Genomic DNA, 22,708 nt, shown 5'->3' with positions numbered 1-22,708 from the left:
GAACTGTAAGGATAGCATTAGAGTTCAAATAACTCAAAATGTTGATTTCTCAACCACTTTCCCAATTTCCCACACCTCCCCCAAAGAAATTAACTTTGAAGAGTTTATTTGATTAAGCAAAATTTGAAAGCAGAAGGATTAAAAAGTGAAAAAGGTGGTGCAGAAATTAGCAGAGGTGGCACTACCTGAAAGCTCATCAGAAAGGGGAGTGAGAACAATATCAGGCAAGAAGGGTTTGGAAGTATGGATCAGAACAGGAGCACTTTTAGCACTGCGTATATAGGCCGATGGCAGAGCACATTCACCAATGGATCGGCTTCTCATGGCTTTAAAAAAAGGAAAAGAAAGAAGTGGGAAAGGAAAAAAGAAGAGTGACTATAATGAAAGGCTTGTGTCACAGAAAAAGCAGCAACAGAGAAAACTAAAAGATACAAAGGAAAGAAATTTTAAATTAAAACATTTCAGCACGGCAAATACTGGCAAGCTGTAAGAAAAGAAATCAGAGAACACATATGACATTTCAAATGTAAATATTTTGGTGTAAAGCAGGAAGATGCTTTTTATTATTAGCAGTTACAACGGTATAGCATTAAAAAACAGCAGATACTTCAATAAGCCCTATGTCCTCAAAACCAAGGGTTGAAAAGGTCAATGAACGGAAACATTGAAAATAACTCAGTATTCTCAGTTCAAAGAAAATTTTGGTACCATATTTGGGCATTTCTTTGAGCTATCTGAGACAATTCTGAGCAATTCTTCTTAATAAAGCTGAATTCCAGGAAAAAAAATCCTACTTTCATATACTTCCCTAATAAAGTGTCAAGGTTACTCACAGATCTTTTTAAGAAAATTTTATGTAACTCATAATCTAAAAGATTGAATCTTATGGTCAGTATTTGTTCCCAGTAGAAGAATACTTAATCAAATTAGTATCTCTTATTTATATTAAAGTTAATACAATTTTAAAAATTTAAATAGAAACGTTTACAGAAAACAGAATTTGTAATCAGCATAAAGAATCAACTTACTGAGAAAAAGCAACAAATTTGTGTTTATTCAAAACCTTAAGCATAGTATATAAAAACTTAGAAAGATTAAATTTTTAAAGGTGAATACTTAAAAACTGGATTACTTTTTAAAAATTGCATTTGTAGCTGTATCTGGTAATGTCTTAAAAGGAGAGTCACAGGTTCACAAAACTAAAGACAAATTTTAATACATTTAAAACTAAATTAATAATCAAATATATACTTCCCATTTTTAACTTAATTATTAATTTAGGAATTTTTGAATAAATGTAACTCCTAATCTAAGTGTGTATTGAGGACTTAAAAGAAACAATATTGCGTAATATACAGTGTAATAGTGACATTGGTAAAAAGAATTTAAATGTTAACATCAATTTAAAATCTTGGGTTTTACTTATTATAAGAAACACTTGGTTCCGATACCTAAATTCCTTAGCTTGTCACACAGCCTGTGATACGGCTGCAATAACCACTGAAACTTCATCTCCAACTGTTCTCCCATCCTGCTGCCACACAGAATTTTACACCGTTCCCACAAAATGTCATACTCTTTCACAACAGCATGGCTTTGTGAGTTCATAATATATGTAGTCTTCTTTCCTCCCTGAGACACCCCTTCATACTCAAAATAGCATCTCATCTGTGAATCTTTTCTCACACTCCCACATAATTAACTTATTAGCAATACAGCAATGAACAAAACAAACAAGAATTCCTGCTTTTACAAAGCTTACAATCTATTTTTAGTGGACTGTATGTTTTCTGTGTTAGTCTCCCAACTTTTCAAATGCAAATACAATATCTTCTTATATTTATATCCCTATAGCCAGACATATGTGAGCTTAATAAATCTTTACTGAATGAACATCTGTATTTCAGCAGCCCAACATAATCATTTCAAAAACAAAAGTTTCAGTTGTGAACATACAGAGGAGAAAACCAGAAAAAGTATTAACCAAAAACGAAAGGTATGTCAGAGTTTATAATTGGAAAAGGACAATTACAGATTTTTCAAAATTTTTTATTTATGTTGGCCAAATAAAGGATTCCTTAAGAGCACTTTTTAGATAAATTTATGTGCAGCAAAACATGGAAGGTAGGAATATATTAAGACAATGGCAATGATCTGTCTTCAGTATATGGCCTGTCAGGTAACATATTAGAAATGTGTATTTAAAATGGAACACATATACAAAATGTTAGAATCTGGCTCTACTCATATTTTCCTGTCAGCTTCTTATTTTTGTGAAAGCGACCAACAACTTTATAATCCAATCTGAAATAAAAGTTCTGGTGCTTTCAAGATAATCACTCAGTAAAACTTGTTACAGCAAAGCCACACATAAGGTAAAACTTGAAGTGCTGCTTACTAACACATAACACCTACAGTTATACTCAGATGTGATTTTTAGAGATCATTCTTTTAAAACTAAATTGAATCAAATTTTCAAGTACATAAAAGTTTTCTTGTATTTTCCCCCTTGGGTTAGATAATGCCTTCTGTTACTTCTTTTTCACCACCAACTTGAAGAGAATGGGCATTTCCCTTGGAATTTCTTCCATAATTGCAGTGGTGTAAGTCGGTGTTATGATCTGGAATAAATTCTTCACTGACCATTGTTACTATACTACATACAGGTCTTTATGCATACCTGGAAATCTGTGAGGTGCCTCACAGCTGTGCAACCCCACTACAGAAAATTAGAATAAATTAACTACTGGAATTTTTGAGACGTGGTAATCTAAAGCTTAGGTCAGAGAATCTCTGTTAAGCCATTAACACTTCTAAACCACATGCATCAGCGATCTTCTTAAATCTGTGGTATACTTTTATATACAGACGAAAGGGCAGTATCGAAAATATCAAAAAGTAAAAACAAAATTTCAAACCTATAAGCATGCCAATATTTGAAGGATTCTTATCTTCACTTCACCCCTTTAAAAAAACAAAAGCAAATAAAAAAGAAAAATTCATTTTGGACCACTCGATATCAAAAACTGTAACTAACCTTCACTCCAGAGTTCCCATGTAGCATAAGAAACTCATGGATAGCAATGTGGTGGATCATTGAAAGCACACAAACATTCAAAATAAACAGGAGGAAGGCAACTCTGGCCTTTTCTCACTTCCAAAATGTAACACATATCTCTCCCTAATTTGTAATTAAGTTCACAATATGTATACCTGTGTGTTCAATGGCAGAAATACACCTATAAATCCTCAAATTTAGGCCCAAATCTATAATAAACATAAACTAAGAGGAAAATCTGAAAACAGAAGCAGTGATATATTTGTTCCAAATGTTGAATACCAGGTTCTAAATCATAATTGCAAACATATGACACTGCTTCTCATGAATATATTCTATATTAAGTCCTAAACTCACTGTATCTCCATTAATACCTTGCTGACCAGTCACGATGTAAGTCGTGTCTGCACTTACATTAACTTAAGTAATTTTAAACACCTTGCTGACCAAAGTAGCTGGCTGTATGTATGGGTGAATTCTGGCTTGAAATAGCTGGTTAGCAAGGTTAATATTTGTTGGCATGCAAAATCTTAAATATTCTGTCCAAAGAAATTTAATGACATTTTAAACTCAATATTAAAAACAGAAAATTTCTTACTAAGGTCATCCTGAAAAACCTGAGGGTTAAAGGATTATGGAATGTTTAATATTTTTTCAAATGAAGACAAGTTGCCTTTAAGTGAAAAATAAATTCTCTTAGCAGAATTCCAATCTGAAAACTCTAGAAAGCAACCAAAGTAAGTCTTTGGATAGAACAAAATTACTATTTTGCAAATTTCACCAGACTATACTAGTGCCCTCATAAATTATAAACACATCAAATGCTTAGGTTAGACTACTAATATAAACAAAGCTGTTTAAAGTTAAATTAATCTTTAAAAGTTATATATTTTATCATTCTATCAGGTAATTCAGTAATGGGAAAAAATACAGTACTTTTTAAAAAAAATTTACTGATTTTCAGAGAGAGAGGAAGGAGAGGGAGAGAGAAACATGGATGTGAGTGAGACATCTATCAGCTGCCTTCTGCATGCCCCATATTGGGAATTGAGCCCACAACCTGGGCATGTTGTGCCCTTACAGGGAATTGAACCGGCAACCTTTTGGTGCACAGGACCACACCGGTCAGGGCAAAAATACAATACTTTTAATGAGAGGAATTAGGTTTGTTATTTGAAGGACTATTGCATAAAAGAGAAATGCAAATTAGTCAGAAATACTCTCAATGTGATTTATTTCTCCCAATTCAAGTAATAAAATTAAGAAATAGAGAATACTTTAAAAAATAAAAATTTCGAAGGTAAATCTGTGATTATTTCAAATATCTAAATCACTTTCTGTTCCTAATGACTATCATATATATATGTTATATATATCATATATATATATATTTTTAATATTTTATTTTATTTTCTCTCCCTGTTTTCCCCCACTGATCCCCTCCACCCCACTTCCAGTTCTTACCAATACCAATACCAATACCAATACCAATACCAATACCAATACCAATACCAATACCATCCGTGTCCATGGGCTATGCTTATAAACATGTAATTTCTTTGATTAATCTCTCCCCATTCCTACCTTCCCTCTGAGATCCCTCTGTCATATATTTTTTAAATTAATACACTTTAATTTTTTTTTAAGCAGTGTTAGGTTTACAGAAAAATTGAATGGCAAGTACAAAGAGCTCTAATATATTTTCTCTCCACCCTCCCCCAAACACCAGTTTCCCTAAATATTAACATCTTGCATTAATCAGCATGGTACATTTGCTACAACTGATGAGTCAGTACTGATAGCTTATACTAGGGATCACTTTTTGTGTTGTGCATTCTCTGAGTTTTGAACAAATGTATAACGACATGTATGCACCATTCAGTATCATACTTCACTGCTCTAAAAAGCCTCTATGCTTCCCAACTATTCATCCCTCCTCCTTGCCCTGCTACCCTCTCCTCCTTAACCAGTGACCTTTTTACAGTCTCCTTAGCTTTTCCTCTTTCAGAATGTCATATAGTTGAAATCTTTGTAGCCATTTCAGATTGGCTTCTTTCACTTAGCCATATGCATTTGGGGCTCCTCCATATTTTTTCATGGTCTAATACCTCATTTCTTCATATCACTAAATAATATTGTGTGTGTGGATGCACCACAGTTAATCTAGTCAACTACTAAAGAACATCTTGGTGCTTCCAAGTCTGGGCAATTATGAATAAAGTTGCTACAAATATTTGTGTGCACATATGTCTTCATGTTATCTGGATAATTATCAAGGATGGTTGGAGCCTATGGTAAGAATATGTTTAGTTTTTTAAAAAACTACCAAACTGTCTTCTAAAGTGACTGAGCCATTTTGCATTCCCACCAGCACTGAGAGTTACTGTTGCTCCACAACCTTATCAGCATTTGGTGTTGTCAGTGTTTTGGGTTTTAGCCATTCTAATAGGCATGTGGTGGTATTTCATTGTTTTAAGGGTAATTTAAAATCCTACAGATCAAACCTACAGATGTATCTGCTGATATGTACAAAGTATATAACTAAACATACCTGTATTATGTACCATTTTTGATAGCACAAAATTGGAAATGAACTCAATGTCCATCTTCAGGATACGGGTTAAATTATGGTACTTTCATTTAATGAAATCTGATGTAAGAAATTCAGCAGTTGCTGATATGCAATAATCTTTAAAATATATCATTATAGCTTGACTTCATCTCCTAGCACTCTCCTTTTCCTTTCTTACCCCACACTCCAGCCACTATGGCCCCCTATTCTTTCTTCCTCAAATACCCAAGCACACTCCTGTTCCAGGGCTTTTATACTTTTCCTTCTGCTTGAATACTCTTTCCTCTAGGTATCTGCTCTCACTTTATTCCGGTCTCTGGTCTTAAATCATATGATTAGATAGGCTTCACTGACTTCTCTGTCTAAAACAGTCCCATTTCCACATCCTATACTCTCTTGTCCCTTATCCTACTTTACTTTACTTCATAGCACTTACTACTTCCTGACAAGTTTACTGGTTTATCTATTTATTATACATCTCCCCCAACACTACAATTGTCAGCTTCAGTGTAATTTACTGGCTTTGTTCCTACCTATAGCCTCAAAGCTCAGAATAGTGCTTCCGTAATGAGTATTTAAAAATATTTTTCATTTGAATGTCTAAAATGCCATGGTTCACAACAGTGTATATTTTATGCTATATACACAGGCTATATGTATAAAGTATCTTTAGAAGCATGCTTAAGACGTGAGAATAGTGGTTGTCTCTAATGAGGTGAACTGGGAGGGTCAGGAGTAGCGATGAGGGAAAGACTTACTAGAATGTATATACTTTATCACAGTTTGACGTTTTAACTAAGTTCATTAAGAACACAAAATATTAATTTTAAAAATTTAAGAAAATATATGTTCATATGTTCAAAGAATATCCTAGTGTAATTTGCTGCTTCTTTTAATATTCTCTACCTTTAGCAGGTATCTTTTTAAATAAAAATTTTAATGCTTTAACTTTTTATTTGATAGGTTTGTTCAATGAACAACCCAGACAAAATTGTTTTAACACAGATATTAGAGTCAGATATGATTTAAAGATGAATATTTTACTCTTTATGTGCTTTTTAAAAATTAGAAATATACCAATATGTTAACAATTACTTATTAGACAGCTAAAGAGTCTTTACATTTAAACTTTTACTTTCCATACTAAGCATAAATTACTTCAAAAAAATATAAAGAACTTTAAAGAGATGCAAGTAAGATTTAAAAGACCATGATTTTTAAGTCTTTTAAATCTTTTAATTTAAATCTATTCTCGTTCTAGTTTTGTTTCTTCATTTAGAATGTAATTCTTAACACTTTAGAACCCATCATTTTATAGGTGGTATATCCTTACAACAATGGTTTTAAATTTCTTTTAAATTAATCATGTTTTTCATTGATTACCATTATAGATACATTCCTACAGAAAATTCTCCTTCCATAGAATCATAGATTGTAAAGCCTGAAGTAATTTCAAGCAATTTTGTTTTAGGCACTACACAGATAAGGTAAATAAAGTCTAGAAAGTTCAGTAAATTGTCCAAGGCTACCTAGCTATTTAGTAATGAAAGAGAGTGAAGAAAGAGATTAGGGCAAAACCCTTTTGCTTTTCATTATATAGCACTCTTTCTATTACAATTCAAACAAAGTTAAAATCTCTGAGAGGAAAAAGGAACAAAATGACAGCTAAGTCCACAGTATGCTGAGTGATCTTATATCCGGAAATTCTTCCCATCACTGTTTCTTTGTTGCTATTCCCAAGATTACAGAAATTTCTTCCATGTCTGTTAAAAGCAGCAAGGAACCTAGCAACAGACTCCACCTTGGATTCAGCTCTCTATAAGCAGAGAGCATGTATTTTTTGCTGGAATTCTGTGAAGCCAATCTAAATACATAATTGTAGCACTGAAAATTTTCCATGTTTGTGAGTATATTCACTTAGTAGAAACTATACCAGTTAATTCATGAGTTCTGGAAAGTGAATCAGTTCAACTTCAACTCTGTAAAATAACAGTTTAGAATTATTGATATCTACAGTAAAATAAACTGCATAAAAACAATAATGTAAGATAAATCTTAATACCATAAAGGAATAACATAGCATGTCATTGGACTCTAAGTACTACTGGGGGGAAAAAAGGTTTTGCTATAAAAGTGTTTTATTTAACAATAAAAATGAACTGATAAGAAAACTGCATTTAGATACATTGTTACTAAGGACTAAAAATGGATTGCCCTATACAATTCTCATGATTTTAAAGAGTACATACCAACAGTTTTTTGCCGTACTATACTCCTCGCCTTTTCAGTTCCTGGGGAACCAGTGGTTGTTGCACTTCTCTGTCTCATTGGGGCTTGGCCAGGCTGATCACGACTCCATCCTCTAGAAAATGACTTGTCAACTGAAACTTTCTGAAATTCATGTCCAACTCCTAGAAATGTAGATTTGCAATCTTAATATATATGATCAACAATCTTTTCAAATTATGTGTGCTACCTTACCTCAGATTCCTGGATTTATTCATAATGTATTATAAAGTAACAAGATCAAATGCTTATGTACTAGAAGGCTTTATTGAACTTCATTTTATGTAAAAATCATATTCCAAAACGGATACAGTGTTTTTAAAATACACCATTGACAATAAACTATTATAAATCCTCTGCCACCCACTTGATTCGTAACAGAAATGAAACACTTGGGCAAGCAAAAAGAACAGGAAATGAGCTAACCAAAAGCCATCCTAAGGTGGAAGTTACTAATCTCTACCTGCTAATAACAGCTACTTGGGAAATCGTTCAGGAAAAAGTGGGTTGGTTGTATACTTACCATACTGGACCAGTGTTAAGTGTGAAATGTGACTCAGATATAATCTCTAGGTAGCAACTATTAAGAGTGGAAAGTACTAACAGACCAAGGATCATAAAACATGTATTAGTGATGTAATCACTGTTGCTGTCCTTCTGTCCGTTTTTAACATTAGACAGTTACACAGTCCCCATCTAGAGTATGCTTGCTTTTGGTTAAAACTAAGAAAATGTTTTCAAAAGAACTTTCAAATAATTATTTTTAAATAAAGTAACATATAAAATCGTCTAAGTTCTAACAAAAAATTATGTATGATAAAAGAAAGAGTGCTTTATAAGTTTCCATTTTGGCTAATTATTAAAAATAAAATATTTAAGATTCTGAATCATTTAACTATAGCTATAGCTAGATATGTACAGAATACTTTGTCTCACATCAAAATTACTATTGATCTTAAGGTTCTTAAACCTTCAGAGTAAATGAAGGAGGGAATAATGAAGAGAAAACATGACTTTTAACCTCAGCCCTCTCCCTGGCTTGATCTTCCAAGGTCAAATTATTTAAACAAATTTATATGGAGCATCTCTATGAAAAACTCTTACCTTTCCCTTTGTGCTTCTTTTGCTTCTGTTCACTCAGCTTATCCAAAGGTAAATCACTGAGATCCAAACTATATAAATTTCTAGCTAAAACTTTAGTTAGTGTCTCCATAGTCAGTGACCACTCAGTGGCTAACTCTTCCCAATAGGTCAATGATGACAAGACTGAGAGTAGGTCATCCCAAAGTTCTCGGGAAATGTACACATTTAGATTTGCTTTGATCCAGGCAACTATAAGAGTCTACAAGGACAAATAATCAGAAACAACAATGAAATATATTCAAAATCAGATATTCAATTATTTAAAAATTACCAAAAAACAAGCAGAATAATATCCATGACCTTTTCTTGGTACATAGTAATTCATGCAATCATTAGTATCTACTATAAAGTTTCAGTTCAACAATTGCCAAGTCTCAACATTCTACCAATTAAGACAAGGTGCCAAAACTGAAAAGAAATCTCCTTAAAGTTGTAACTATCCTTCATACTCTTTTACATTAATATTAAATAAATGCTTTTTATAAAGATATAAAGTCTTCTCACACTATTAACCGTTGAAATTACTTAGTTAATGGTTACTGAACTAAAAGAAACCCTACATTCTCCAATTAAAGATAGAAATAACTAACTATATAACTTGAACATATTAAAAATACATATTAGAGATGTACTTAGTAAAATGTGTTTTTGAAAAATTATATGTAAACTGAAGAATAAAATTAAATTTCATTGTAAAGAAACCAGAGGAATTAATGGTTTTCTGAAATAAATCCAATCTCAGAATAAAAAATTTATTCGTAAAAGGATAAATATTAGTGATTACCCAGTACCTGAGACTGAAGATATATCCTCCTATTGAAGAAATAAGTCACAAAATAGTTTTTCAAAAGCTGAACTCTAAAAATTTTATTAAGAAATCACATAAATTTACACATTAAGTGTAAAGATGAAAATGAGCAGAGTTTACAGTATAGAATATTAATAACTAGTGACCATCTCCATTCTATCTTTAAATGTTTAGACTACAAAAAAGTTATTCCACATAGCAAGGTAAAATTTTGTCTTCCTATAGCTTCCACCATTGGGTTAGTTCTAACAATGGGGAAATTTTAAAAAAAGGGGAGAGAGAGAAAGAGAGAAAGAGAGACAGAGAGACAGAGACAGAGAGAGAGAGAAAAAGCTAATGAAGTTAAGATAATAATTAGAGCTGGTTTCAAAGGATTATTCATGAGCAGCCTAGAATTTCAGGTAAACTAGTATATTTGAAAATAAATTCATTTGAATGGTTATACTTATGGTCAAGAATTAGATCTCAGATTTTGACACTAAGAATTATTTTTATCCATGTATTTGTATTTAATGTGTCATATTAAGAAAATATGTTGCTTTCTATTTTCTGAAGAATTCATAATACATTTAAAGTCAGTATTTTATCTACAGGTTGGAAAACATGATGCATAAATTCCTATATAATCAAATTACTACTGATATGTCAAATATAAAGAAGTGAAGAGAATAAAGTCTTATGGAACAGCATAAGTAAAAATCTTGATCATTTACTACTTTTCATTACCGTGCAACATAAAAGACTGTGGAACAACATTAAAGAAAGTTTTGGCTCTCCAACAGTACCAGAGACTTGGAAACTCATAAAGCAAACAATCAGGCTACTACTCATGAAGCCCTCTGGCAGCTTTTTGCAATTATACAAGTAGCTACACAAAAGATAAAAGAAATAGCCTGTGTTAACACTTTTTTCTCAGACCTGATATTTCCTCCACTTTTATAATAGGTTGTGTATTTGTACATATGGCAAACAGCTGATTTAAAAAAGCAATTTTTAATTTAGCTCTACAAGAGATACTTTAATATAAAATGATCTTTGATTTAAAGCTTTTTTCCTCAGGTAACAAATACAGGGCTCAATAAATCTTTTAAAAATACGTATCTATCCGTCTAGTCAATGATCTATTTATTTGTTTATTTATTTATTTATTTTTATTGCCTGGAAAAGTGGTCCTGCAAGTCGACCTGCCAAGGTCATATTTTTTTTCCCCTGGAACTGCAGAAAAGCTTGTGATGGCATCTTCAGCACAGACTCCGTGACTCTGAGCAACACAAGCAGCATCTGTTCCCTTAAAAGTAAAAAAATTAATTAATGTTTCCTGCTTGCATATGTTTGATTTTGGTTAATGAGTAACTTTCAAATTAGTATTTGTTATAAAATGGTATTATCTTTCAATAACTCAAATAGCAAATATCTTTCAAATTTTTAGAACTCTTTAAATATTACATTTTTAAATTCTACTTTATAAATCTGTATCATTTAAAAACAATTTTTCAGTGATAATATCCTCTCATCAAATAAAAATTTATGCAAAAGCTGAAAAATTGGAGTGAAAATGCTGAGGATGCTCCCATCCTTCACCCCACAAATCAAGTAATGACCTTAGGAATAGGTTTGAAGAACACTCACCCAACTACACAATATTGTTGTACCTTGATCCATCTTAGCAACATGGAGAACAATCACTTATTTAGAATTGAATCAGGTTCAATTTCAAAAACTACATGATTTAATCAATGTCACCCCAATAAACTCAAGTTAAAAAAACACTACATGATATTTTAAGATTAATAGATCACAATGAGCCTGACAAGTAATCAAGAACCATTACTCTATTGCCTCTTTCCATCTTTTTAGTTTGGCCATTTTTTAACCCTTTATGTTCTTTGTGTACTGCAAACCAAGCCAATCCTAATATTACCCTTACCTTGCCTCTTTCTCCCAGATGTTTTTTATTAAAACCATAAAACTACCATATTTGCACCAAATAATTCAACTGTATGTGAAAAAGAGGCTGATGAGGGGATTACAGTTGGGTGTATAACCAGGCTAACAGCCCAAGTTCCTATCACAGCCCCTCCTCTTTGGCTTATTTGCCGGCCCATTCCAGGTATAGCAACACGTGGAACAATCCAAGTGAGAAATACAGCAGAGAGAGTAATAGATGCCGTGTTTAGATGTCATGATTTTTCTGGGAAGTGAGGACAAAATCAAATGGAAAAGAAAAATATCCTGAATTTATTAACAAACGCATGCATTCACTCATAAAATAAAAATCAAAGGTGTCACATTTGTAGTCCTAGGCTTCTAGCTTAGCTATATGAAATAAAAAGCTATCTGAAATCAACTACATATGTAATAAAGTACAGATTTCCAAATATATCTTATCTGGTTTGTGGTCAAACCTTAACTTGCTAACATATCAGATAACCTTTCACTTTATAATACAATAAAAATGATTTTAATTCATAGTCTTGTAAACTCAATAAAAATATGTGGTAATCTCTCATTATGTTATAACTTCAAGGGAATTTATAAAAATTAAGAAAAAAATTCTAGCCTGGTCAGTGTGGCTCAGCAGTTGAGCATCGACCTACAATCCAGGAGATCAAGATTCAAATCCCCGTCAGGGCACATGCCTGGGTTCGGGGCTTGATCCCCAGTCAGGGGGCATGCAGGAGGCAGCTGATCAATGACTCTCCCATCATTGATGATTTTATCTCTCTCTCTCCCTCTCCCTTCCTCTCTCTGAAATCAATAAAGACATATTTAAAAGAAAAAAAGAAAAAAAAAGAAAAACTTCTAAAATTGTATTCCCACATAGCAAGACTCACTTTAACCTGGATCCACAGCATTGATTCAAAGCATATAAAAAGTAAAAAAGGGCAGGCTAACAAAAGAATTATTCAAAGTAGTATAGTTATGGGCTAATAATAACTAGGGCTCTGAAGTCAGAAGGACCACAGTTCAAATCTCAGCTGTGTGAACAAGGATAAGTTACTTAATCTCTTATACCTAAGAATCATAAAGTAGAGATATTATCAACCTCATAGGATGCTACCAAGGATTAAGTAAGAAAATACATGTAAAGTGCTTGAGAAAATGCCTGGCACAAAAAAGTGTTCCAAAGAAGTTAATAACAATAACTACTTCTAGATGTAATTATATTGATACTATTAATAAAGATTTTTTTCAAAATAAAGCCATTATTCCACATATAGCAAAATATAAATTAAGCATGCTCTTTGACTAAGTACTTCCATTCTTTAAGCATGAGTCAAAGGAGAAAAATTTTATGTATAAGGATGTTCACTGTCCTCCCCTCCTCCAATAACAAAATGAAATAACTACATATCCATCAATAGGTGACTGGTTAAGAAAATTATGGCACACACATATGGAATAATACTATGTAACTATGTGTGTGGTCTGGTGAGAGAACTTTTGGCCATCTCTTATTTTCTTTTTAAAACTTTTGTTTGAATTTCATAATGAACATGTGTCATTTTAATAAGAACTGAAGAACAGTTCTTCTCATCTCCCCAAAAGGACTATTTTTTTCCATTCAATTAAACAAATCTTTAAAGAGTATCAATACTATATAAGGTACTATGCTAAGATATGTGGGAAATATAGAAGCAAATCAGTATATAACTTTTAGGGCCTCTCAAATCAGTGAGGTAAACAGAAATTTATACAAGTAATTTAGGGATTAAGACAATTTTGACAACTATAACAGAGGAACAAGTACAGAATTAAAGGAAGTAAGGAAAAAAATACAAGGGTATGTGGAAAAAGGAAGGTGAAGCCTAAATACAGTTATGGTGACAACAGGAAAAGATGGCAGGAATTAGAAATTGTAAAGAAAAGTTCAGATGTGCTCAGGAAACAGCAATTTGATAAAGCCAGGAGGCAGAATTCCATCCTGCAAGGAGTTTAGGCTTCAGGTAGGGCTAGAAAGCAAGCAAGGACCTGACTGTATATGGCCTTAAATCCCAGGATGAGGAATCAGGCATTCATATATTCAATCATCACTTATTCATTGACACATGCATACATGAATTCGTTTCTGGGGAAGCAGGAAGCCATGATATCCTCACTTTCAAAAGATAAGCCAAGGGGTCTTAAGGCAGTTTGATCAAAGATGTTGAGATAAAGTGAAGGAGATGACTGTTGTCACCATAATAATTATAGAAAATATATTCATTTATTCAATAATAGAAGCCTCTACAACGTTTTTAACGAGCCCTGTTAACAGACACTATTCCTCTAAAAATTACTGTACTCATACACGCAATATAAAAAACATAAAGAATAAATATTTTTACCAAGTCTTTTTGTCCATTGATACTTGCACAACCATGAACCGATAAATGTTAAGAATTCGTTTACACATATCTGTGTGCTCATCCAGAAGACTTTTTATTTCATTTGCAGGTTCAAGAAGAAATATATTTGATGAGTTTATAATAAACACCTAAGACAAAAGAAACCATTACCCATTCATTATAGAATTTCAAAGGCAAATTTCTTATTCAAAGAAAAAAATCCTTAAATGCTGACTACTGTGTAATCAATAATGAACTTAAAAGCACAAGACCATAGGTTAATTATATATAACTCTACTTCTACCACTAGCTTGATACCTGAAATTTAAACTCATTAAATCTGTGTATTTTATGTTTATCTAGACAAATATAAAATTACTATTAGGCATGCCCCCCAATAAGTAAAAAACAGCATTTTTTTTTAAAACTGAGAGCTTTAATATAATAACCCTATTGCTGTCATAAAAGGAACAATAAAGAAAATACAAATAGTTTAGAATAAAAATGATACCTAAATCAAGGATTTTCTGGATGAGGTGTTCAAAACCATCTTTCTTCTTTTTACATGTTTATTGGCTATATCTCTATATCTCTTTTGGTAATAACAGGCTGCATAAACAGACTGTATATTATAGTACTACTAATGAGGATCTATCAATATGTATATTTAATTAAATTCATTACAATCAAATAATTAATTGTATTTTGTTATTGAGGACAAAATTATAATGGTGACAGGTATGTGCAAAGGCACTCAAGGACACTTTGCAAAAGAGAACATTACATTCATTGTAAACCTGGGACATTTATATCTTCTGTATTCATAGTTCTGATTTAAATCCCTGGATGAACTATGTAACAAAATATAGTTGTAAAATCATGTGAGAAAAGCATATTAAGCTAACTTTAAAATAGTTAAAATAGAAAAAAGCTGACTCTGTAAGTTTAGCAACACTGACCAAGAAAAGCAAGAGAGGCACAAATAAACATTAGAAATAAAATAAAAACACAACTATGTATCCAGTAGAGAATTTTAAAATGAGTGTTGGATGGATAATTTATGTTAATACATGTACTTGAAAATTTAATAAAGTAATTTTTTTAAATATTTATTTTTAGAGAGAGGGGAAGTGAGAGAAAAAGAGAGAAACATCAATTGGTTGCCTCCTGTACTCACCCCAATGGGGGACTGAACCCACAACCTAGTTATGTGCGTGCCCTAACCGGGAATCAAACCAGCAACCTTTCAGTATATGGGATGATGCTCAGCCAACTGAGTCACACAAGCCAGGGCAAAATAAATTATTTTGTAGACAAACATAAATTGCCAAAACTGACTCAAGAAGAAATAGAAAAGATGTATGTATCAAAACCATGAAAGAAAGTGAACTGGTAATCAAGGTCTTCCGGATCCATCCCTACACACCAGGCCTAGTTTTGCCTAACCTTTATGGAGGATGATCCCTATTTTACACAAGCTGTTTGAGAGACAAAGATGAAAGAAAACTACCCAATTTATTTTTATAAAACTATAATTCTATTATCAAAACAAACAAGGACTATATAAGAAAAGTAAATTGGAGACCAATATCACTTATGAACCTAATGCCAAAAATCTTGAAAAAATAGTGGTAATTCAAATTGAGCAAAATATAATAATTTATGACAAAGTGGTATTTACCCCAGAAATGTTAGGATGTCTTGATATCAGAAAAGTCTATTAATATACTCCAGCAACAGATTAAAGTGGAAAAAAAAAGTATGATCATCACAATGTATGCAGAAAAAGCATTCAGCACTTATTCATCAATAAAAATACTTTAGCAAACTAAGAAGAAATATATAATTTCTTAATTTGAGAAAGAGCATTTATCAAAAACTATAACAAATGCTATAACAGCAATTGAACCTGAGAAGTACCAACGAAAGCCAAAAACAAGACAAGGATATTCAATATTACTTCACTGTCCTCAAGGATACTACTCATTTTTTTTTTTTTTAAATATATCTTTATTGACTTCAGAGAGAGGAAAGGAGAGGGGGAGAGAGAGATAGAAACATCAATGATAAGAGTGTCATTGATCGGCTGCCTCCTGCATGCCCCTGACTGGGGATCGAGCCCGCAACCCGGGCATGTGCCCTGACTGGGAATTGAACCCCGATCATCTGGATCCTAGGTCGACACTCAACCACTGAGCCACACCTGGCCAGGCAGGATACTACTCATTCAAAACGAACTGGCTGGAGGGGTAAGGGGGGTAAGTAGAGAATGAATATAAATATAAATGAATCAAAAAGGAAAAGACAAAACTGAACTTGAACTTTGTAGCAATCTGGGAGAAAAGCATTCCAGACAAAAAAAGATGCAGGTTTAAGGCAACTGAAGTAAAAGCCTGTCTAGTATATAAGAGAAACAACAAGGAGCATAGAATGAGGTGAGGAAGGAGAAAAAGCAGTGGGAGATACGTTAAGAAAAGAGACAGAGCATGTGAAAGTTTCTCACACTACCAGTGGTAAAAGAACAAATTTCTTCTCCCAATCTTTAGCAGAAAAATCCTATTGTAAAGTATGATTAAAAAAGAACTAATAGGAAAAAGGAAATTCCAAAAGACATACAAACCCAAACTTTCATTAGAATGGATATATTCAATGACTCAGTTTCTAAACTTACCCTCAATTTTAAAATTATGTTGTGGGACAGCACTAGTCAGTCTATGGATTACATTCTGAGGAACAATGATGTAAATAAAGCTTTACAGACCATTAGAAAGACTTTTGCTTCAATACTTAATGATAAACTTACAGGAAGGTTTTAAGCAGAAAAATGACAGGATCTGACTTTTGTTTTACAGGATCACTCCGGCTACTATTTTGATAATATTATTAGGGTGATGGATGGGCAAGAGTAGAAATAAAAATACTAATTAGGAGTCTACTGCAGTAATCCAGATGAAAGATTATGGAGGCTTGGACACAAGAGGTAGTGTGAGTGCTCAATCCTAGACCAATTCTGCATACATTCTGAAGACTCAGGATTTGTTGTCAAATCGGATGTAAAATATCAAAGAAAGAAACAAAATGGCCTGAGTAACCAGAAAACAGAGCTGCCATTAAATGAAACAAGGAAAAGCACATTTGTTGAGTAATATGAGATATATATATTATAAAGTGAAAGTTAAGGAAAAAACAAAATATGACATAATAACTGATAAAAGTAGGTGGCAAATTTATTACATTTAGAAAATTATATTCTACATTGAAATATTGAACTATGTTAAAAATATTTAAAGATTGTTTTTCAAAATCAAGCATGATCCACCTGCAAAACTGCCTGGGTACCAGCTCGTATGTTTTGTTCTGTGGCTTCTTCAGAGGCATTATGAAGAACATCTTGGTAGGTGCCGTTTTTTGCCCAAGTGGAATTTCGAACATGATCAGCAATATTGGTCCCATTTTCCTGAAGCAAAATACCACGTTTTTAACATTTCATTAATTAAGAATGCTATGACAGTCAATAAGTTGAAGTAAACTGGAAATTATTGGAACCCACTGCTAAGCATCTTCTCAGAAAAGATGTCTTATTTGATTACAAAAGCTATGTATGTTCACTATATTAAAAAAGGTTCTCATTCACAAAAATAAAAAGTAAAAACTTATCTGTAGGTACAGCCAGAGATTATTATATCATTTCAGATATAGAGACATATTTCTATGTGCTTAATGTATAAACCTCCCCTCTGTACACTTATACACTCAAGAAGGAGATTATATTATTTACAGCCTTGTAAGAGATGAATTTTGTTCTAAAGTAAATGCCAGAATCTAAATAAATAAAATAGGAAAATGCTTCTATTTATCCTACTTAATACTAATAAAATTCCTCCTATCCAAAGATACACTACTGGTACTTGAAACCACTAAAACTGCAACTTTCTGCTTGAGTTTTAGCTGTCAGAAGTCTTGCACACTAGGGATTTCCCTCAGGGGAAAAGCCACACAAACAGAAATTTCACTCAATGTTGTTCCCTTTCTTAAAGCGACTCTCTAGTTTCTTTCAGTTTTTGGTCACTCACTAGTATCTTCAAATAGTTTTCAAAAAAATACTTTTTTTCTAGAGCTTATAATTGTAAAATGCAGGAGGTTTAGTATAATACAAACTACTCTACCATTGCCAGGAGCAGCACTGAACTCAGCTCTGAGTGGCCAAAACAGAATACCATGGTCTAGTCTATACTTTTCTACTAAGCTCCATACTCCTATCATCAGGCAATGTCTAAATAGTTCTCCCTGAATGACCCACAAGCACCTCAAACTCAAAATGTTTAAAAGTAAGTTTATTAACTATGTCTCCCCAGCCCCCTACTTCCTACCAACCTCTCCAGCCACCTTCACCACCACCACCAAACTTGCTCTTTTAAATTCCTATTCCAGTATGAATGGCAACTACCCAAAGAAAGACTTGGGACACCTCCCCATTTCTCTCAGCCAATTTAGTCATTGAAGCATATTGATTTTACCACCAAAGCAGCTCATATATTAGTCTTCTCCCTTATATTCCCATTGCAACTGCCAACGTCCCATCTCTATCAAGTACTTAGCATCTTCCTTCCGAACTGTGCTAATACCTCCCTAACTAGTCTCTTTGCCTCCAGAATGGTGGCCAATCTATCTTCGACCCCGGACTTGCTATAATCCTCCTGAAATATGTAATTATCCACGCCATTCTTCTACTCATAACCTTCGAAGGCTTTCCAGTGTCTAGAATGTAATCGAAGTCCATTAGAATGGCATACAAGTCATTTAACAGTCTAGTTCTTGCCTATCTCATATTTCCTATTATTCTCCCCTACCTGCTCTTAGCTATAGCCAATTGAAAATATTTTTAAGGTCTCTCACATTTTTGTAGATTCCACTCACATTGTGTGGTTCCTTTCCCATTTGTTACCTGCTCCTCACATTATACTACCTCCTCCATGAAGCCTTCCCTAAGCAGTTAGATAGTCCCTCTTTCACACTTTATATCATAGCAATAATACTGTTTTATACTTTTTACTTTGTATATTTGTCTTCTTGCTAAACCATCAGTTATATGAAGACAGAAATGATGTCTTTTCATGCTTATATCTCCAACACTGGTTCTCAATGTGGGTATTACTGTGTTTTACAGAGTACGTTGAAATCTGTGGAGTGTTTTGTTGCCACAAAAATAGAGAATACCACTGAGATTTTTTTCATTTTATTTTTTAATTTTTTGAAATTATGCACCCTTATGTTCATTGCAGCATTAACCACTGAGATTTTTAATGGAATGATCCAGGGAATACTAAACATACTACAAAGTGCCTGATAATCTGCACATACACAAACTCTCCTGTATCTAGCATGTCTTACAAATGTCTCACATACACTACATGAATAAAAAACCCATTTATTTAAAAAAAAATTTATAAAAATTATCTGAATTTATAACTTAACTCTATTTTATAATTAATGCCTAATTTTAAAGGATCTTTTAATATATTGAATTTCTCAGAAATATAAATCAATAAATGATTCTCTTTTGTTTTGGTTCATGCCATTAGCAAGAGTTGCTGGCATTTTAAAAAAATCATCTCTCTAATGGCAACACGGGTTGCAGTATTTGAGCAAGCAGAACACATCTATACCACACACCTACATCACTCTGCATTTGTCGCTTCGCACTTTCCCACCTCCTTCCTCCCTCCCTCTTTCAACCGTCTGTTTTTTAATTATGTATGTAAATAGATATTATGTCATTTTTATTTAAGGATAGTAAATTACACAGGGTAGGTTTAGTATTAAGCTATAAATTCATGACAAAAAATTGGGGGAAAACAAATTGTTTAGATTGATAGGGTTATCTTCTAACTTGATGCAAAAATTGGATATTTTTGTTGGTATACAACAAATAGAACTGCAAATATTATTTTATAATTTACATGGTTAATTTTATCTATTTCAATTATATTAGTTACATTCTCTTCCTTCTTAGACACAGGAGAGGATGCTCTATAAATATATATATCACAAATAGACATATAAATGTTGATTCACTGAATCCCTGTAGAATGTGGCCCATTCATTCATAAGTTAATATTCTGACAAATTTCATTGATAATATTAAATGAATCACCAAGGTGAATAAACATTACCAAATTGCTCCTATCTGGATTTAGTAAGATACATGCCAATACCAGACTCTCATTTTGGTGAGAGCCTGACCTATGACAACGGTTAAATAACCAAGGGACAAAAATTCATTTAGGCTTAAGAAATAAAAGGAACCATGGACCAAATTCCAAACGGGACTCTTCTCTCTTTTTCCCACTGTGAGCAAACTCTAGTCATTCTTAACACAGACCAACTTATTTAGCACATCAATATGTTTTTTATTCTGCAATTAGCATTAATGCAAAATTTTTCAAAGAATTCAGAATATTCTGGTTTGGGCTGGGTACCCAATCCTAGAATAAGAGAGGTAAGAAGGAACTGTAGTTTGGTAATCACTCTAAGAAGTATGTACTACAACATCCATTTCAATCGACTACCACAGTTTTAAATACTACACCTTTTATAATAACACCTGATTTTGACCTAGACAATGACATAAAGATTCAGTATATAACCTCAATATTAATTTTTTAAAGTTGTGACATCAAAGAGCTTTGGCATAGGGTACTGAGGTAACTGTAATATTACTGAAATTATAAAATATACTAATGGTATCTTTACCTTCCCATTTAGTAAGTACATGTGTGTTAACATTACACTTTTGTGAAAATCTAATCTATTAAACGAATAATAAAATATGTAAGTCTTATCATTTTACCTCTTCTCTCTTTTCTCCTTCTTCCACTGAAATATCATGGTCTGTGACATTGTCAATGCAAGGTAAGTCAGAAGAAGAAATCACAATTTCTTCAGGCTCTTGCATGAACAAAGGTTTTTCCTCTTGCTGAATCCATTCTTGATATACTTTTACCACTTTTCTCATTGCTGCTGCTTCACAGATTGGTAATAAAAATGCCTAGTAAAAAAAAGAAGAGAACAGAAATAATGACACTTTTTAGATGCTTTTTACTTTGCTAAAACCCACTAATACATACATTTCTATCTTGTTATAAAATGAGATGGAAAACCACTTTTCTAAGTTAAAGTGAACCAATTCATTGTCAGAAAAAGCCTTTTGTCTCCAAATAATTTGTAAATACACTGAGATAGGAATGTTTTTGGTAGACAGACACTGGTTTCAAGTGCAAGGAGCTAAGATTTGTTTCAAATGTATTATCTGTCTCAGAATGAAAATATTTGTTCTATAAAAGAACTGTGGTCCTACAAAGCTCAATGTTAATGTAACTTTTCATATAAATCACATTTTGCAAGTTAAACTGTTCTTTTAGGTTACTATTAAAATAAATTTTATAAGATTTTAATTGAAAAATAAATATTAAATCTGACTCGGAGAATTAAAGTCACATGTAACAAGGCAACTGAGATTTTCTAAGCACATGAAAAAAAAATGTTACAGCTTTCTTATTTCTTTTTACATACAATAGTTATATGAGTTAAATAATAAGGCAAAATACTTAGAAAATTAAAAGAAATATTTTACAGTTATTCTTTCCTTTAGGTACTTCCCAGGTTGCCTTAACTTTTTAAAAAGTAAGTATGTCCTCATCACAAAAATACCACATTTTCACATCAAAAGAAGTTGTTTAATACAATTCAGACATCAGCTATACAACTAATTATCTCAAGACTTGGCTTCTATAAATACATGTTATACCTCAGTTAGCAATGAGAAAGTGCCTGGCACTCAACAGTTACTGAACTTGATTCACTCAACAACTATTTAGTAGGTGCCTACTCTATGCCAGGCACGAAGGATACAATGATGAACGAACAACAGAATTATTCTCAAAATTAAACAAGTAACTCTTTAAATAATTGTAAATCTCAGGAGAGATACTATGAAAAAAAGTATAGTTTTTAAAAAAATCATAAAAAAGAAGAGGCGGAGGAAAGGGTTGAGAAGAAAAAGAGGAAGGTTTAAGGACAAAAGTTCAGATAGGGAAACCAGTAATTGGGAAGGCTATGAGGATGAAATGATTTTAAAAATAAAAAGTAGTGCCCAACCAGCATGGCTCAGCAGTTGAGCATTGACTTATGATCTAGGAGATCATGGTTCGATTCCCAGTCAGGGCACATGCCCAGGTTGTGGGCTCGATCCCCAGCAGGGGCCATGCAGGAGGCAGCCTATCAATGACTCTCATCATTGATGTTTCTATCTCTCTCTCCCCCTCTCTTTGAAATCAATAAAATATATATATTTAAATAAATAATAAAAATAAAAAGTAAAGGTTCAAGATGGTTGTGGTGAGGAGTATGCTGAACTCATACCCTCCCCCATGAGAAAATCAAATATACGTGTGTATAGGTATATGGGAAGCCCTTGGGAGCTGTAGGAACTCTCTGCCCAAGACTGGAGAAGC

The 22,708-nt window shown here is 32.8% G+C and overlaps 1 protein-coding gene across 5 annotated transcripts in view; it reads right to left on the bottom strand.

Annotated features, from left to right (window-relative positions):
* RALGAPA1 (Ral GTPase activating protein catalytic subunit alpha 1) overlaps positions 1–22,708 on the bottom strand; it is a 246,382-nt gene that overhangs the window by 156,291 nt on the left and 67,383 nt on the right. For 3 of the 5 annotated variants that reach the window (XM_081146267.1, XM_081146266.1, XM_081146269.1), the window contains exons 11-17: positions 21,046–21,243; positions 17,515–17,652; positions 14,196–14,344; positions 11,026–11,155; positions 9,021–9,258; positions 7,880–8,041; positions 186–326 (exon numbers count right to left, since the gene is read on the bottom strand). In XM_081146267.1, the coding sequence (XP_081002393.1) occupies positions 186–326; positions 7,880–8,041; positions 9,021–9,258; positions 11,026–11,155; positions 14,196–14,344; positions 17,515–17,652; positions 21,046–21,243 (1,156 nt within the window). The remainder of the gene's footprint in view (positions 1–185; positions 327–7,879; positions 8,042–9,020; positions 9,259–11,025; positions 11,156–14,195; positions 14,345–17,514; positions 17,653–21,045; positions 21,244–22,708) is intronic. The other 2 variants (XM_081146268.1, XM_081146270.1) reach the window with 1 other exon arrangement.

The sequence above is a fragment of the Miniopterus schreibersii genome (assembly GCF_964146895.1).
Source record: "Miniopterus schreibersii genome assembly, chromosome: 1".
In the NCBI taxonomy this organism is placed as follows: domain Eukaryota; kingdom Metazoa; phylum Chordata; class Mammalia; order Chiroptera; family Miniopteridae; genus Miniopterus; species Miniopterus schreibersii.
This window is presented reverse-complemented; position numbering and strand designations above follow the sequence as displayed.